The 18,430-nt window shown below is 32.2% G+C and overlaps 1 protein-coding gene and 1 pseudogene across 1 annotated transcript; both read left to right on the top strand.

Annotated features, from left to right (window-relative positions):
• The first annotated feature begins 43 nt into the window (after window positions 1–43).
• LOC145604208 (uncharacterized) lies at window positions 44–1,475 on the top strand. The gene is made up of 2 exons (XM_081660146.1): window positions 44–568; window positions 660–1,475. The coding sequence occupies exons 1-2, from the start codon at window positions 44–46 to the stop codon at window positions 1,473–1,475; spliced, it is 1,341 nt and encodes a 446-aa protein (XP_081516272.1).
• Window positions 1,476–7,422: 5,947 nt separating this feature from the next.
• LOC145604207 (putative mitochondrial protein AtMg00240 pseudogene) lies at window positions 7,423–8,979 on the top strand (annotated as a pseudogene).
• The last annotated feature ends 9,451 nt before the right edge of the window (window positions 8,980–18,430 follow it).

The following is an 18,430-nucleotide window of genomic DNA, read 5'->3' as shown; positions in this document are numbered from 1 at the left end:
CTTCAATGGAAAGAACTATGTCAACTGGAGCTGAAGTGTGAGGATGGATCTAGGGGCAAAGAACAAACTTGGATTCATCAAGGATAAGATATCTAAACCAAATGTTTCTTTTGATGATTATAATCAGTGGATAAGGAATGATTGCATGATTAGATGTTGGCTATGTGCTAGTGTAACACCACAAATTGCTGAACAAATGTTGATAGTGAACTCAGCTAGAGAGTTTTGGATTGAATTAGCTGAGAGATTTGGGCAATCAAATGCTCCTCAGATCTATATGCTTAGGAAAGAATTGAATGGGTTGAAACAAAACAACATGAGTGTTTCAGAATATTTTGGGAAGCTTAAGGCTGGATGGGATCAGCTTAGTAGTCTGGAAGGAATGCCTGAATGCACATGTGGTATTTTTAATAAATGCACATGTAATGTAATGAAGAAGCTGTTGGAAAGAGAAGAGAAGAAGAAAGTGATGGATTTTTTGATGGGATTGAATGTTGGTTATGATAACCAGAAAGAAAACATCATAGGCATGGATCCATTGCCTAGTGTTAATAGAGCACATCAGATGGTTTTACAAGTTGAAAAGCAGAAGGAAATATCAGGATTGGACAGAAGCAAGTGCTTTACTAGCTGCTAAGCCATTCCATGGAAATAGGCAGAACAATAATCAGAATCACAGGAATAATTATCAGAATGGTAATTATCAGAGAAGAGAGACCAAGGAAGAAAAGGAAAAGAAGTGGTGTGAAAACTGCAAAATGAAGGGACATACAATAGATGGATGCTTAAAGATTTATGGGTATCCAGATTGGTTTAAGAACAATCCAAAGGGAAAGACAGGAACGAAATATGCTGCAAATGTGTCTGGAACAGGACAGTGCATTGAGGATGATCCTCTTGAATCATCTGAACAAGGACAGTTGAGCAATGGTGAGAAACCAGATTCTGAGTTGCTGAATGCAGTGGTGCAGCAGGTAATGAAGGTGATGAATCAGAAGCAGCAAGGTCAGGCAAGCAGTTCAAGTAATGTAGTGAGTATGAGCAATTTTGCAGGTATTGTCTCAACCTCAAATGCTTGTGCACTTTATGAGAATGTGGATAAAAGTTGTTGGTTGATAGACTCAGGAGCATCTGATCACATGGCTAGTGATAGGAAATTATTTTGTGACATAAGAAATTTAAGAAAGCATGTTAGTGTTGGAATGCCTAATGGAACAATTAGAAATGTGAAAGAAATGGGAATTGTGAAATTAAATGAACATATAATTCTTAGAAATGTGCTGCAAATACTTGAGTTCAAGCATAATTTATTGTCAGTGAGTAAGTTGATGGAGCAAACAAAATTGAAGGTGATGTTCACTGATTATGGGTGTCTATTTCAGGCCCCTTCTAGTAGAGAGGTAGTTGGATATGGAGAGAAGAGTGGAGGACTTTACAAGCTAAAGCTAGAGAAGAGTTCTGAGAGAACTAAATAAAGAAGAAATAGAGCAGAGAAGGAGCAGGATAAGGCTAATGTAATGGCTTGTAAGAAGAATGTTTTGAGTACTAAATCTAGAGGAAATTTAGATTTATTACATGCAAGATTAGGACATACTTCTTTATCCAAAATGAAACATTTGAGTATTTGTGATTGTAATAGGGTTTCCGAATATTTTTGTGATACATGTTGTTTGGCAAAACACCACAAATTACCTTTTTATTCAAGTTCTTCAATTGCAAATGCTATCTTTGATTTGGTTCATATGGATTTGTGGGGACCATATAGAACTAAGAATGTCACAGGGGCAAGTTATTTCCTCATAATCTTGGATGATTATTCAAGAGTGACTTGGACTTATTTGGTGTCAAATAAGGAACATGTTAGACAGGTGCTGAAAATGTTCATTGCATATGTGCAGAATCATTTTAATACTTCTATTAAAGTGATAAGAAGTGACAATGGGACTGAAATATTTCATTCAGAGTGTTCCACAATAATGAAAGAAAAGGGAATTTTGCATCAAAGGAGTGTTGCAGGAAACCCTCAGTAGAATGGGAGAGTTGAAAGAAAACATAGGCATTTGATAGAGACAGCCAGGGCAATTAGAATACATGCTGGGTTACCCAAGAATATGTGGGGAGAGTGTGTACTAGCAACAACTCATATCATCAACTTGTTGCCTAGTGCAGTATTAAAATGAGAGATACCTTTTGAGAGACTGATGAAGAGAAAGGCAAGATATGAGGGTCTGAAAGTGATAGGGTGCCTATGCTATGCTAGTAACAAGCATAGAAAAGGGGATAAATTTGTTGCTAAGGCAACTAGATGTGTTCTGATTGGATAACCTAGTGATCAAAAGGGATACAAAGTCTTTGATCTAGAGTCAAAATAGATATTTGTACCTAGAGATGTAAGTTTCAAAGAAAATATTTTTCCTTGTAAGCAAAGTGACAAAGAAAATGCTGAAATTCCTAGAAGCATTGATCTGAATTTTGAGACATCAGATGAGATGTCTACCGACAATATTTTGCAGGAAATTCCTTTAAGAGAAGAGGAAGAGCAAGCTGAAGTTGCGCCTGAAGTGCAACATGAGGTGTTAGAACAAGGGATTCAGATCCTTGAAGAAGACATAAATGAAGAGATGGGAGATCAAGAGTAGGATGATCATAGAGATCATGAACAGAACATGGAACAAGAAGCTTTAAGGAGATCTGTGAGGGATAGAAGACCACCTTCAAAATTTAAGGGTTTTGAATGTGATAAAAGGCTGCAACAATTCAAAGATATAAATCAAGAAGCTAAGCCAAGAAATGCCAATCTAGTGCATATTACTCTTGATAACAATGAGTACTATACACCATATTACATTGTGTCCCTTTAGGGAATATTTCAAGCATTATGATAACCCCAAACTTGAACCCCACTGTGATCATACACTAAAGTACGGTGGCGTTCCAAAGGGAAAGACAAAGAGCAAAAAGAGTCGCCAACAAGTTTTAGGAACTTGTAAACCCAAAAGACAATCCAAAAGGACCATCAACTACTCCATAAGGTCTTGAACCAAACAGGGTCCGGGGATGAGTGTAACACCCCCGATTTACTAGCAATAATAAACAATAAATAAAGGAAAATAAACAACCTTTAAATAAAATTGCGGAAGCATACACCTAAATCGGAGGTATTACCGCCACACTCGACAATCTGTCAAGTGCTAAGGCTTACAAAATCCCAATAATTACAACCCAATAATCTAGGTGAGCTATTTGTACAACTTTACAAACTCGTTATACGAACTAATCGAAACACTTGAGCTCCTTTAGCTACGATCACTTGATCAACCTGCTAAAACAATCTTGTCTGCTCACCATTAAGGACAAATTCCAAAATAGATCGTCGCAGGGCCACCATAAGAAAAAGACATGACCGCAGACACAAGTAGCACAACAAAATAACACACACGTCAGCAAAAAGCTGAGTAATCACCATATATCAGAATACAGAGTATAATAGAATAATTAACATTACTAGCTCAATTAAATAATGTAGTTCAAAACTACATAACACATTGTACTCTGAAAATAACCTTGAATAATAATACAAACCCTTTTACTCAATTAACTGATCATACCCAATAAGTGTGCCATGCTCTTTGTTCTATACCTAGCCTTGGACATGGGTAATTCGAATAAAACCAACAAGCATAAAAACTTGAATACTCCCAATAATTAGAAAACACCTTGAACCAGACCACATACGGGCCAATTCCCACTGTAGGGGACCATAGAAAAATAAATAATAAAGATTGTACCTCATTCTTAACTCATGATCATTATCTCCTTACCAAACATGCCAAGGACTAAGGTATATAACGCCGAGCCTCAAACCAAGAACAAAATAATAATTTCTCAACCTTTTGATCTCATACTTGATCAAATAATCTTTCACAAACTAACTGATGATATCTCAATAATGGCACAAGTACCCAAATAATATAACAATTCGAACTCTGTTCAATCATAGTATATCTCGACTTTTATAGGACAATTAAACTAACACCTCAAATATAATTAACTCACAACCCAAAATTATACTCTGAACTAATAACCCTAAAACCTCAATAAAACAATACTCCCTATAGCAACAACATTAAAACCTAGAACTAACACAATAATCAATTCGACAATTAAATCATATAATACAAAAAAAGTAATACAATATTCAATACCAATCAAATCATATAACACCATATAATAATCAATTATATATATGTACAAGATTACAAATAATAAATCAAACAATTCATATATAATAATAAGAAATATAATACAAACGACTCCAAAATAAATTTCGTGTGATTACCTTTTCGACGAATACTAAAACAATGAGACACAATTAAGAACGAAATATGAATCAAATACTCCAACACTTCAAGTAGAATGACACGGAAATTCCACAGTGAGTGATGAGCAAAATAATTGAATCAAATAGTTGCACGCCACTCGAAACTCACGTTCAACAATTGATGAGTAAATAAAAGGCTTGATGATAAAAGTTTGGGTGGAATCATAAATCATGATGATAATCACTATAGCTTGAGGTGTTGCTTGATAGTAAAATCAAGACTCTGAATGTTCAAAAGTGACGAGATGAGCAAGCACCAAAAAAGAACAAAAGTGACGAGCAACGGCAAAAGATTAAAAACAATTAAAATAATTAGGGTATATTAATATTTATAGGTGTTAATAAAAGAGTCTATTTAAACAATATAGGGTTTTAAAACTTTCCGAACTCTAAAATAAAATAATGAGATTAGGAAAGTTATTTAATAGATAAAATAAAGTATTTTTTTTTATAGAATATATTATATAAACTCATAAAATATTCGGGTATTACAATGAGGGTACGAATCCAATCTACAAAAGAAAAGACCCGCCCTATAAAATAGGCCTCTACTTTGTTCTGCTCGTATTCATGTGCGCTTTTCGAATAACATACAAACATCATATTAAACCTAACCTGTTTATCTATGTTGGTTGAATATTAATGCACAAATAATACTATTATTGGCGATCACTTGAATTAAAATCACATTAGCCCAACCCAAATTAATAATTATCTTATTAAGCGTGATTTCAAGTACAAATTCCCTTTAACAATCATAAAAGGTGTGATCAAGCAATAACAATAATATAAATCAAGCAACATAAATAATAAACAATAACAATAATGATGATAATAACATGATAAGGCATAATAAAGCTTAATAATAATAGCAAGATCCTAGGCATGATACTAACAAGATTAATAACAAATCCTAGCATGTCACTAAGCATAAAGATCAAAGCTTTAACCTAACATGGTACTAACATGATATCATGATATTAAAAAAGAGTAAAGGCACCCTAAACATGATACTAGAAAGCATAAAATAACATCCTAACATGATACTAGAAAGCATTAAAAGCATCCTAACATGACATTAGGAATATTAAACAATAACAAACATGCAATCTACATTATGAAAGAAATAGAGAGTAAGCTAATCTACTTACTTTGAAGCCTCGTACCTCTTTCTAATAACAAAATACATAAGTTAGTAAACTTCAATGAAAATAAATAAAGAATAATTAAATAATTAAATTGAAATCAAATTAAATAAAGTTTTGACTAGTTTTGGACCAAACCCTCAGAAATTATTAAACCTTGCACGTCTAGGGCGAAGACAACTTCGAATTTGGCTAAGAGACTCTAAGTCTTGTGAATGCGGAATATTGTATTTAAAAAGCTAGTTTAGAAAGAGAGAGAGAGAGAGAGAAAGCAAATATTGCTCAAGAGAGAAAAGAGAAAATTCAGGAAGAGTTAATGAGAATTGATGATTCTGAAAACAAGGATCCGGACCCTATTTATAATGAAAATAGTCCGGAAAAACATAGAATTTGATAAGGAATAAAACTACACGCTGTCGCCAGACAATGTCTGTCGCGCGGCGACAGGGTCTGTCGCGCGACGACAGACTTGTCGTTTGGCGACAACCTGTATTAGCGCGTTTTCTTCACGCGGAATCCGATCTTTAATCAACTTGATCTACGGAATCCGTACAGAAGATGAAATATGTATTTTTAAGATAATAAAACGATATTTTACTCCAAATAAAAGTCTATTTTAAAATAATTAATTATTAAATCTAATAATATTAGAATTAAAAAGAACCTTCTAGAAACTTCTAGAAAATTATAATTAATCCTAATAATTTTAGGAATAATAATTAACATTGGGCCCTCCTCTAGATCATTGGGCCGTATTTAAATAATTAACCGGGCCCAGTTTAGTATATTGGCCATAACTTCCTCAATATTCATCGGAATTGGGCTTATAATATATCGTTGGAAAGGTCTTTTCGAACCCCATACAACTACACTATTATTGGACCTTAATTATGGACCAAACTAAACGGGTTTGGCTATTTTCAAATAAATAGAGTTATTTTCAAAAACAGAGAGAGAAGAATTTTAATTAAAACTAAACCGCAACACTTAACTTTCAACCACTTTCGCCTAATTCGATAATGGTTCAACGTGAAAGGCATTCATCACTGGGTTTGGTTTTGGGGAGACACAAATGGGTGTCTACAGTCCCTTAACAATGTGATGAAGATAAATCAACCAAACACATACAGAGAAGCTTCAAAGGATCCAAGATGGGTCAAAGCAATGCAAGAAGAGTTACAGGCAATAGACAACAATGGAACATGGGAGATAGTTGACTTGCCAAAGGGAAAGAAAGCCATTGATAGTAAATGGGTTTATGCCGTGAAATTGGATCCAAATGGGAAGATTATGAGACTGAAGGCAAGGTTAGTTGCCAGAGGAGATAGACAAGTGGCAGGGAAGGATTACAAGGCCACATTCTCACCAGTGTCTAAATTTGCAAGTGTAAGACTTATAATTGCAATAGCAACTGCAAGAAACTGGAATTTACATCAATTGGATGTAAATAATGCATTTTTGCATGGATACTTAGAAGAAGAAGTATATTTGAAGATACCAGAAGGATATATGAATGGAACAAAGGATAAAGTAAGCAAATTAAGGAAGAGTTTGTATGGGTTGAAGCAAGCTTCAAGGCAATGGAATATTGAACTCAAATCATTTTTGATAGAAAATGGTTTCAAGCAGTGCCGAAGAGATTACTCCTTGTTTTTGAGGACAGAAAATGGTAAAACTTGTATCATCTTGGTGTATGTTGATTATCACTGGTGATGATGAAGAAACAATTGCTTCCATGTAAAGCAAACTGGATAGTGCCTTTACTATAAAGGATTTGGGATTCTTGAGGTATTTTTTGGGAATTGAGATAGCTAGAGGTGAAGGAGGTACAATGATCAACCAAAGAAAATATGCTCTGGACATTGTCAGAGATAGTGGAATGGAAGGATGTACACCATGTACTTTCCTTTTCCAAAGGGAGTTAAGTTATCAACAAAAACAGGAGAATTGCTTGAGGATCCTGAGAGTTATAGAAGATTGATGGGAAGGCTGCTATATTTGAACTTGTCAAGACCTGATTTATCCTTCTCAGTTCAACAACTAAGTCAGTATTTGAGTTGTCCTAGAAAGCCACATATGCAGGCTGCTCTGCATGTTGTGAAATACATTAAAGGAACGGTTGACCTAGGATTATTTTATCCTAGTAACACTGATCATACATTGTCAGCTTATAGTGATGCAGACTGGGGAAGTTGTGTTTTTAGTGGAAGATCTTTGACTGGATTTTGTGTATTCTTGGGAGGTGCTTTGGTTTCATGGAAAACGAAGAAGCAAAAGGTAGTTTCAAAATCATCTTGTGAAGCAGAGTTTCGAGGTATGTCACAAACCACAAGTGAGATAGCATGGATAGTTGGTTTATTTGAAGATTTGGGACAAAATTTGCCTCTTCCTGTCACCTTATTTTGTGATAATAAATCAGCAGAGTATATTGCACATAAACCAACACTCCATGACAGAACAAAGCATCTCAAATTAGACTGCTGTAGACACCAAATTTTGATCCTACCTTTTTTAATTATCACTATTAATTATTTTTTATTACTATAATTATTGTTTTTGCAAGTAATAATTATTTATTTTGCTAATTATTTTTATAAACTTAATGATGTTTGTTTTATTACATAAAACGAAGGAAACGAGTCATAATAATGATTTTTATTCATAATTTCCAAAATACATGTTACAATTTGTACTTCTTAATTACTAAATTACAAAATATTGAAGTACAGCTCACACCACATGCGTTATTACCCTGCTCCACCGAAGTAATTTTCGGTTTTTACTTGTGGATTAACAAGTAAATTAATATGGTCATTAGGAGGACCACTAGCCCCACAATGTACATGAAATACACCCTTATCATCTTCATGTCTTCCTCAAAAGTAAAGACAGGCTGATCTTCTTGGTTTTCTTGAAACATGGTGGTTGAGTTTAATGGTGGTTTTTGTTTGATTTTTTCGGGTAAGGAGGAAGATGGAAGAAGATAAGAATTAAGTGGTGAGTGGAGATTTTGGATAAGGGTAAATTCTTTTTATAGTAAAAAGTAAGTATTTTAGACCGTTTTTTTGTACGTATATGTATAATAATTGTATAGTATAAAATACAATATTTTTGTCTTGCTAGGGGAATATGTCATTTTCCTTATAAACAAGTATCGTTTAACCCTTTAGAGTATAGTAAGTATATTAATTTGTTCACTTAGACTATTAGAGTGTTTTTTCATTTTATCTAGTGATTTTTTTTTGGTGATTTGTGTACTACCCTATTATATGACCAATTTACCTAAGCTATAAAGTCCATTACTCTAAAGACTCATATCCAACCAATATAGGGAAATGACAAACATTCCCACACCTAAATGAGTACTATATGTTGTAGTGCTAAAGGGACCTCCTTTTATGTACGCTTGTTCTAATATCTTTGTTATCTTTTTGTTCCGCAGTTAATACTTGATCCGATAAATACAAGTTCGGACCTAACCTGTCCATATTTATCTAGGTGTTGTATGGACGAGAGTAAACGAGGGATACGTATGTATAATTGTGCATAATTGTGTATGTTTGTTACGTTGAGCTTCAGATGAATAGTATTTTTCAGCGATAATATCGGATCATGTTTTTTTTTTGGTTTGTACCTTTATGAAATTTCATCCACCAAGGAGTCTAACATTAATGAAGATTCTTTCCGTTTTTTTTTTTTCTTTTACTGTTTTTTTTTTGGTTTTTTGTTTTTTTCTTTTTGTTTTGTTCTTTATTATTTATTTTGTTTTATTTTATTTTATTTTTTTCTTTTTCTTTTTCTTTTTCTTTTTCCTTCTCTGTTTTGTTTACTCAATCTAGCTTGTGTATTCCTTCTTCAGTTTTGATAAGCAATTGTTAATAGTGAATTAACGTTACCTTTTTTATCCCCCGCGGTTAATGTGGTATCCAATAAATTTCAATTTGGATCAATTGTATCAATATTTATCCGACGCTAATTGGGACAGCAGGATTTCATACGCGTCATGTATTGTATTTTACTATTCGAAACACTATTTGACACTATGCAAACACTATTTGGCCCTATTCCAAATAGTAATTTCTGTTATGAAAATTCACTTTGCCGACATATATTTGGCTTCTGTTTTATTTGTTTTCCTGTTGTTTTGATCTAGTTTTGTATCTTTTGTCTTTGTTTTTTTACGACTATGATAAATATAAATTTGTGTTTTAGTAGAGTAAAGTAAGATAAGAGTTCACTTTTTTTTAAAGGTCATTCGGTTAAGGGAATATATTTTACTCTTGACCACCTTAAATTTACGTTGTGTGATTTAATATTGTATGATGTATTTTCATGTTGACCATGTCAATCTTATGGTTTTATATAATCCACTTTTTTTTAGTAAGGGTTATTATTTAAAATGCTCGTATGTATAAGGTTTTGTCGTATGTTAAGATGTTCTTGGGTAAATTTATATGTACTATCTAATAAGGGTAGGGGTTAATTCTCTTTTACTTTTTTTTACTAACTCTGAGATATTTTGTCCAACCCTTTTAGTATTGTAACCTAATGTCTTTGCGTATCTTTTAGAGCTGACATCTCATAGCTAAATTTTTTTTTTATTATTATATAAGTGTTGTTTTAACACCTTGGTGAGAATAATAGTGACTAGTTAAATTTAGGCACTCTTTTATTGTATACCATGTGAGTACTATTTTTTTTTTTTGAGTTATGACACGACTTGGTCATACATATATATATATATATATATATATATATAATACCATGGCATTTTAGAACCTTTTAATTATGTGAATATTAGAGTTGATTTTATTACGGTTTTCTTTATTTTATCAGTTTAAGCGTTGCAAAACAGATTAGCAAGTTTGTTACATGTAGAACAAGAGAATTTAATATCAAGATTCTCATTATTACCAAGATCTTGATATTTACCAAAGTAATCCTTGAATTTTAACTTATTTACTTTTTTTTTATTTACAAATTAACCCCTTTATTTTCCTATAAATACCCCCCTAATTCTCAAGTTTTAGACACACCAAAAAATTCTTACAACTCTTCTCTCTAAAAATTCTCTCTAAAAATTCTCCTCTAATCTTAGTTTTAGTTAAAATCTCTCTAATTTAGCTTTATTATTAAGTTATTAGCTTATTAAAAAGCATCTTATAATTAAGTTGCTATTTTTATTTAAGTATTATTATCTTTGTTAAAAATATTAGTTTAATTGCTTAAATATTCCTATTCTATCTTAAAACCCAAAAAAAAAAGTTTATTTCTTAAGTTTAGCTTTATTTTTCAAGTTTATTTTCTCTAATCAAAAAAAAAAAAGAGTTCATTAGCTTCATTTTGCTTTAGTTTCTTTAATATATCAAAACTCCAAAAAAATTACTTAGACTCTTTAATTTAATTTTAACTAAGGAGTGATCATATTTTCATCCTTGTTAAACCAAAGAGGTTATCCAAAAATTGCTACATCTAGCTCAAGGTATTATCTTCAATCTTTTCTTAATTTTCTTTATTATTATTATTATTATTATTATTATTATTATTATGCTAACTAATATGTTTGTTTCCATGTGATGTTACCAATAGGGGTAATGATGATATTAGGTGCTAAATTAGCCCTAAATCTTTCATTACTCCACATTAGAAAGCCAAGCCTATTGGTGAGGTGATAGGTTATAAAAAGGGGGTAATTGCATCTTGCATTGCATCTCTTTCTAATGCATTTTTAAATATGGAAGGTTAATACATTCATGTGTCTGCCTAAAGCATATTTTTTAGAGTGATTTATTTCTTAAAGTGAGCTTAAAGATCTAATGAATTAAGAGTTTATGTAGAGGATGTTCAAGAGTAAGGAATTACTTACCACGTCCCAAAGATGGCCTATGAAAGAACCTTTAAGACCAGAATCAGTTCCAGTTCTTTAGCTCAAGTGATAGAACTTTTCAAGAGCTTTCCAACCATATCTCACAATAATTTTTTCGATTTTTCTATGATTTTTAATGATTTTTTTAGTTTAAACTATCAAAAAGATGAAATATGCACGTTTTTCTCTTAATTGTTTTTTTTTAAAATTTTTATTAATGGTGGTATGAAACCTATATTACACTATATTATATATATTCTTCTTAACTTATGAAGTTTTAATGAAAATGTCTTTGATCTTATTTTAAAAATGATTCTAGAAATAAGAGTTTATCAAGCCTTAATTCTAAGTGTTATTTTAAGAAACTTTAATCTTATTTTAAAGATGACTTCAGAAATAAGAGTCTTTAATTCTAAATGTTGTTGTTTTAAAATCTTTAATCTTATTATAAGATGACTTTTGAAATAAATGATGTCTTAAGGATTTTTATTTTCTTTTAAGACTTTAGAAATAAAAGTTTTAACAAATTTTATTTTTCCTTTATAATTTTGTGAACCTTCTTATTTCAAACCCTTTTGTGAACAAGAATGGATCATAGCTTTGATTGTTTGTTTTTAATAAGTAATAATAGTTAATATGAGGTTATGGCCTCATTTCCAAACATGAGGTTAAGATTAATTATTTAGTCATATAAGGTTGTAACAATTATCCATCTCCACAAAAATAAACTTATATCCCATCATAATTACCCGATGGATTAATTGACAATCAGATATGATTAAATAGTTTATTGTTCCCTTTTATTTGGAAGTAAGGCCTTGACAGGTGTCGTGTTTTACTTGGCCAATTCCATTAAGCCTAAACACATAACCCTTAAAACCTTATAAAAATTAACCTTGAGTGAATTTAAACCCAAAGTGAGATTATATAGTGAACCCTTACAGTTTCGCTCCAAAAAATACCTTGACCCACTAAAAAGTCGTCAATTGGGACGCATTTGTTGAATTGTCTTATTCAAAAGACATTTTTGGTGATCACAAATCGGGGTGATTTTCCTCAACCAAGGTGGTTCATTTTACTTTTATGAGTGAATCCGTCAAAGATCACTAAAATCCCATTTACAAAAAATGACATTTATGTCAACAACCCAAATTAAAAACCCAATGGAATTGTTTATTTAAAACATGGCATCTGTCCGAACTACGAAGGTTTTGATCCGTGAGTGAATTCAAAATCTCACTATGATCGGTACGTAGTGCAACTTTGGTGCTCAAACCTACCTTGTATTAATTATTTTTTTTGTGGTTGATATGTCTTAAAACTTTTTTTTTAACAACGCAATAGTAAGAGCCCGTTCCTTAGAACGGAAGAGAAGACGAGTTCCAGACATTCGATTCTCTTAACCTGAACCCCGAACCCTGTGCCTTTTTTTTTATGGAGTTAGCAGTTGATTTTATTTATTTATTTAATTTTATTTCTTAAAATTGACTATTTTAAAATTCGTCCTTATTCGGATAAAAATAAGGTGGCGACTCTAATTTTTGTTTATAAGTCTTATCAGACACCTAAATGGAACCTTTATAGACTACTCTTTGTCCACTAAAAAACCAGGTACCACTAGGGTTGAGCGTAGCAGGGTACCCTGTAAAAATATCGATACCCGGAACCGGAACCTGTTGCAACGGGTTCCTAAAAATAGGAACCGGAACCGAAACCTGTTGCAACAGGTTCTTAAGAATTGGGAACCGGAACCTGCAGGTTTCGGTTCCTAAACAGGGTACCCTGTTTTTCAAAGTAAGCTTAATAGTTACTTGATAATTGTGATAATTCTATATTTTTAAAAATGGATGTTCACAATAAAAGCTTACAACTTTAGTAAACTGCTTGTCTAGAAAATTCAATACCATATAGGTTTCGGTTTCCTGTATCCTATAGGGAACATGTACTAACAGGGTACCCTACAGGTTCTAGGTCCAAAATTTGTTCCTAATTTTATCACCCGGAACCGGAACCTGTTGAACAGGTTCCGGGTTTGGAACCTGCGGTTCCGAACAGGTTCCGGTCCAGATCAGGGTACCCTGAATTTTTGCTCACCCCTAGGTACCACAACTGCTATTATATTCGAGATAATATTGAAGATGGTACCATTACTACCTGTCATGTTAAATCTTCTCTTTAATTGGCTGACATTCTCACTAAATCCCTTCCTGCACATCAACATTGGTTTATATCGTCCAAGTTAGGACTTGCTACTTTGTCCCAAGTCCAACTTGAAGCGGGGGTGTAGAAATATGTATAGTTTTTTGTATAATATGTGTATAGCTATACTTAGTGCAGGAATAGTTTTTTATTTTTTGTCTGTTTCTTTCCTTGACAGCAGCCATGAGCTGTAGTTTTGTCTTGTAGTGATCAAGGTGTGTATATATTAATGAGAAGCAGATCTTTCTAGGGTTGAGAGCCCCTGAAATTATTCTTCCGCCTCCATTCACTAACAAAACATTCTTGCTGAACACACAAAACCAAATACACTCTGATTTTCTTCAGAATGATATATAACTTGAATTTCTATTATTAAAATAAAAAAAATAAATAAAAACTTGAATGTAATGGTAAAGTAGGAAGGAAGAGGCGAGGGAAGCTTTGTTCCAAATGCATCCGACGAAAGCCTCGGGACCCGATGGTATGCCTGCAATTTTTTTCCAAAAATTTTGGCATATTACTGGTAATGATGTAATTGATAAAGTTCTTGGCATTCTGAATAATGTGGGGGATGTTGAGTCGTTACTTTAATTTCAAAAAAGAAAATTTGTGAGTCTCCTGTTGATTATAGACCAATTAGTCTTTGTAATGTTCTATATAAAATAGTCTCTAAAGTCTTGGCTAATAGGCTAAAAAGAGTACTCCCCACCATTATTTCTGATAATCAGAGTAGTTTTGTTCCGGGTAGACTGATTACGGATAATGTCTTGGTTGCTTATGAATGCTTTCATTATCTGAGAAAAAAGAAAAAAGGAAGAAAAAAAAAGGTTTCCTTGACCTCAAATTAGACATGAGTAAGGCGTATGACAAAGTCGAGTGGGAATTTCTTGAAAAAATGATGGTAAAATTTGTTTTTTCGGAAATATTTGTGAAATATACTATGAGGTGTGTGAAGTCTGCAACCTTCGATGTGTTGGTTAATGGGCAACCCTCTAGAGAGTTTAAACCGAGTAGAGGGCTCCGACAAGGTGACCCCTTGTCCCTTTTCCTTTTCATAATGTGTGCGGAAGGGTTGTCTGCTGATGTACACGTTCTATACCATATTTTACCCTCATTTTACCATAACCAATAATTCACAATTCCATACATAAACCTTAGCATGATACTACTTGTAATTTGATTGAAACCAAACCTAGCATGATTCTACATCATCAAAATATGCTAATTACGCGAACGTACCTTGAGTACGATCTTAAAATCGCCACGACTAATAGAAATTGCTTACTTCGAAGTCTCCTACACATTAGAATCATAATAGAGTATTAAAATCCACTCTAAATAAATTTCCAGCAATAAATACTATTTTAAAGCCCCTCATAATTTAATTAAAGTAAGCTGAAATTATATTTAAAACATCATAATTAAGTCCCAATTAATGGGTAATTAAAATTCCTTCAAGAAACATAATATTAAGTGTTCTACATAAAATTCCAGCACTTTATTTTAATTAAAACTTGCTGTAATTAAGCCTTAAAACACTTGAAACAAGGATCTAAACCAATATACATCATAATCCTTCAATACTTCATAAATCAAGAACCTAGGGTTTCAAAATTTAGGGTTTTTTTTTTAATTAAAATCAAATCTGAAAATTAATTGACATAATAATTATAATCAAACATCAAAAATCAAATCTCAAAACTCATAATTTACACTTAGATTTAAGCATAGATTAAATTAAAATAATAAAGCTAAGTTTTTTTTTTTTATACACTCGAAAAGGGGGAAAGAGAAGGCAGCCACCGGCTGCTGGTTGCTGGGAGCGGCGGCCACCTACTGCCGATGGCTTACAGCGGTGGAGGGGGGCGGAAAAACAGGGCAGCCGAAAAAAAAGAAAGGGAAAGGGGAAAAGAAAATGAAAGAAAAATAAGGAGGAGAGAGAGAAGTTTACCTTGGGTTTTTCTCCACTCTGGGCAAAGTTGATTTGCCTCATAAGTGGGATATTTATACCCCTTCTCAACCAATCCCTCTTTCCCTAAACTTTCCTCTTTAGTTTTTCCTAATCCTTTCCCTAATAAAACTTGTTAAAATTAAACTTTCTTAAAATAAAACCCTAACTTTTATAAATAAAGAAATTAAATAAACTTTCCTTTTATAAAAATATTAGTTAAAATGCCATAATTAAAATATTAAAATTATTTAAATACTTTATAAAATACATATTTTAAATAATTTACGTATAAAAATACGGGGTATTACACTAATGGCCCATATTGCATGTTTCATTAATGGCATATCTGTAATTAACATAAATCTTCTTTTCTCCAATTCCCTTTTCTTTTCCTTGTTCCTTTCCCTCTCCAACTTCTTCCATATTCATCAATCTTCCCTTTTTATTTCTCTGCAAAGAAGATCTAAAAAAACAAATTCCCCCAATTTTTCTCTTAATCTCTCATACCTGATCCTCTCTTTTCCCCATCATTTCTCTCACTCTCCTCCATGATCATCTCATTTCAACACCTTTGTTCTCATATTTCAAAAAAAAAAAAAAAAAAAAAAATTAAATTCATCCATAGCTTCAATTTGTGAGTCGTGGATAGTAAGTTAGAATATAAGACATTGAAGCAAAGAGTAATAAAATTTAATTGTGCAAAATTTTTAAGCCATATGTGCATTATTCTTGTAAAAAATGTGCATATTTTAAATGAAATGTGCATAATTATTGTTAACATAGATGTGCAGATCGAGCTTTTTACATAAGATGCATATTTTAATTACGTACTAGGTTTGTAGCTCGAAACTACAAGTGCTTCATCATCTCTCAAAATTAGAAATTAGAACACGTATTGTACTCCCTATTTTATTATAGATGAAACACGTTATTACATAGTATCTCTATTTTTGTTGTTCGCTGACAGATTACGAAGGACTTGTTCTCTTCAATTTATTTCAGATACTTATTACTTATTCCTTAATAAATTCATATTAGACCAGATCAGAACTTTTGATTATCATTTATTTATCGTTAAATATCGTTAATTGTATATTTAAAAATTTATAAAAATTACATATTTAAAAAGTTCATGATGAGACAAATCTAACAAGATCCATTTTGAAAACGTTTTTCTTTATAAATTAATATTAAAATGCGGTCAAAGTTTAGTCAAATTGTTAAATCAGATCAAACCGGATCAGGTCAGAAAAATTCAGATCAGACCTTAAAAAATCCAGACCAGATCTACTAGTTTCAGGTGAAGAGAACAAATCCGAATTTAAAATTGAGTTAGAATCCTTTTTTTAAGTAGGAAATGAATAATTTATTTAGATTAATGCACGAAGATTTAAGGACTTTCTAATCTTAGTACACGTATAAAACTAAAGCATTTTTAGTTTATTTGGTGATTTTATATTTGCAACCATAAATTTTAGTTGAATTGATTTTAGAAATATGAATGATAAAAAGTCACTAATTTACTATTTATTTATAAAGCAAAGAAAAAAAATTATTTATTTAAAAGTTGTAGTTATTGTTCTATTTTTAGGGTTGTTTAGGTTGTATATTTTTTTAAAAAAATTAATTTATTCTTTTTTAAGGAACAAAAAAGCAAAAAAAAAAAAGGTTTTTGGCGGGAAAATTTTCAATGAGGATGCGACATGTGTACTTTAAGAACAATTACAGTGATTACTTTAGTATATAGTATAGATGATTTTTTTAATAGACTTCTTGTTACCCTTCGTACTTCCACTGTATTTTTTTAAGTTGTAATACTTCTCTTTTCACGCTTATCGATGTATGATTTCAATCGTTAATATCTTTAATTACCCATGTGTAAAAAATATAAACACTTGATATTAAAATAGTATAAGTCGAGACGTATCTAACAAGATTCCACATAACTATATTTTTACTTACGTATAAATCATCAAAGTTAGTCAAAGTGAACCACATAAATAGTATAAAAGTCAAACTGTTGCAACTATAAAAAAATAAAAAAAAACGGAAGAAATAATATTTAATTATTATAGATTAGTGCAAATAATTATTTAAGAACGAAGAACCTTTTTATTTTAGTTGACCAAAGACTTGGATAGAGTCATAGAGATTAGTTATTGAAGAACTAACATTATACGCAGTATGTTCGATGTAACATTAGTTGAATTAGAAAAAAAAGAAAAAAAAAAAATTGTGTTTCTCTTGTTTGTCAAAAAAAACTTGTATGAGCGTTGCTACAATAATAAGGAAGACCTCAAATAGTCAAAATCAAAACTCAGACTTCCAAAATCTTATACTCTGGTAATTAAAACCAACCATGACATCGTTAGAAAACCAAAGGCTGAAGGAAGCAGCTATCAATGGAGATGTAGAGTTCCTTAAAAGAACTATTGTTGACTCCAATCATCAACAACTCATCCAGTACTACTCCACCATCTTCCCCGAGGAAGACGATGCCGAAAATTTCGGCAACATCTACCACTTGGCAGCGTACAGCAACAAGGAAGAATTCATTAGAGAAGCTATTCAAACGTTACCTCTCGAACTCACGCTAAAACTCCTCCTCCAACAACAAGGACAAGAGTACAATTGGAACCCTCTACATTACGCCGCATACGTCGGCAATGTAGAGATAGTAAAGATGTTACTAGATGTGTATCGACAACGTTTACCATCTGATCATTCGAAACGACCTTGGTTGCAGAAGGACGGGTACGGTGATACCCCGTACCACGTGACGTATCACGAGGAATGTGCATTGGAGATATTGAAGATGGATAAGGAATTGATTAGCAATATGCTTGATTATCGTGGCTCTTATATAATTTATGAAGCTGTACATGCTA

Source organism: Chenopodium album, chromosome 22, assembly GCF_948465745.1.
Source record: "Chenopodium album chromosome 22, dcCheAlbu1.1, whole genome shotgun sequence".
NCBI classification, from domain to species: Eukaryota; Viridiplantae; Streptophyta; class Magnoliopsida; order Caryophyllales; family Amaranthaceae; genus Chenopodium; species Chenopodium album.
This window is presented reverse-complemented; position numbering and strand designations above follow the sequence as displayed.

Excerpts from the sequence above, each read along its gene's own strand:
- LOC145604208 (XM_081660146.1), top strand. The coding sequence starts at position 44 with ATGGATCTAGGGGCAAAGAACAAACTTGGATTCATCAAGGATAAGATA. Across the intron at positions 569-659 it reads TTAATAGAGCACATCAGATG|AACAATAATCAGAATCACAG; the intron begins GTTTTACAAGTT and ends GGAAATAGGCAG.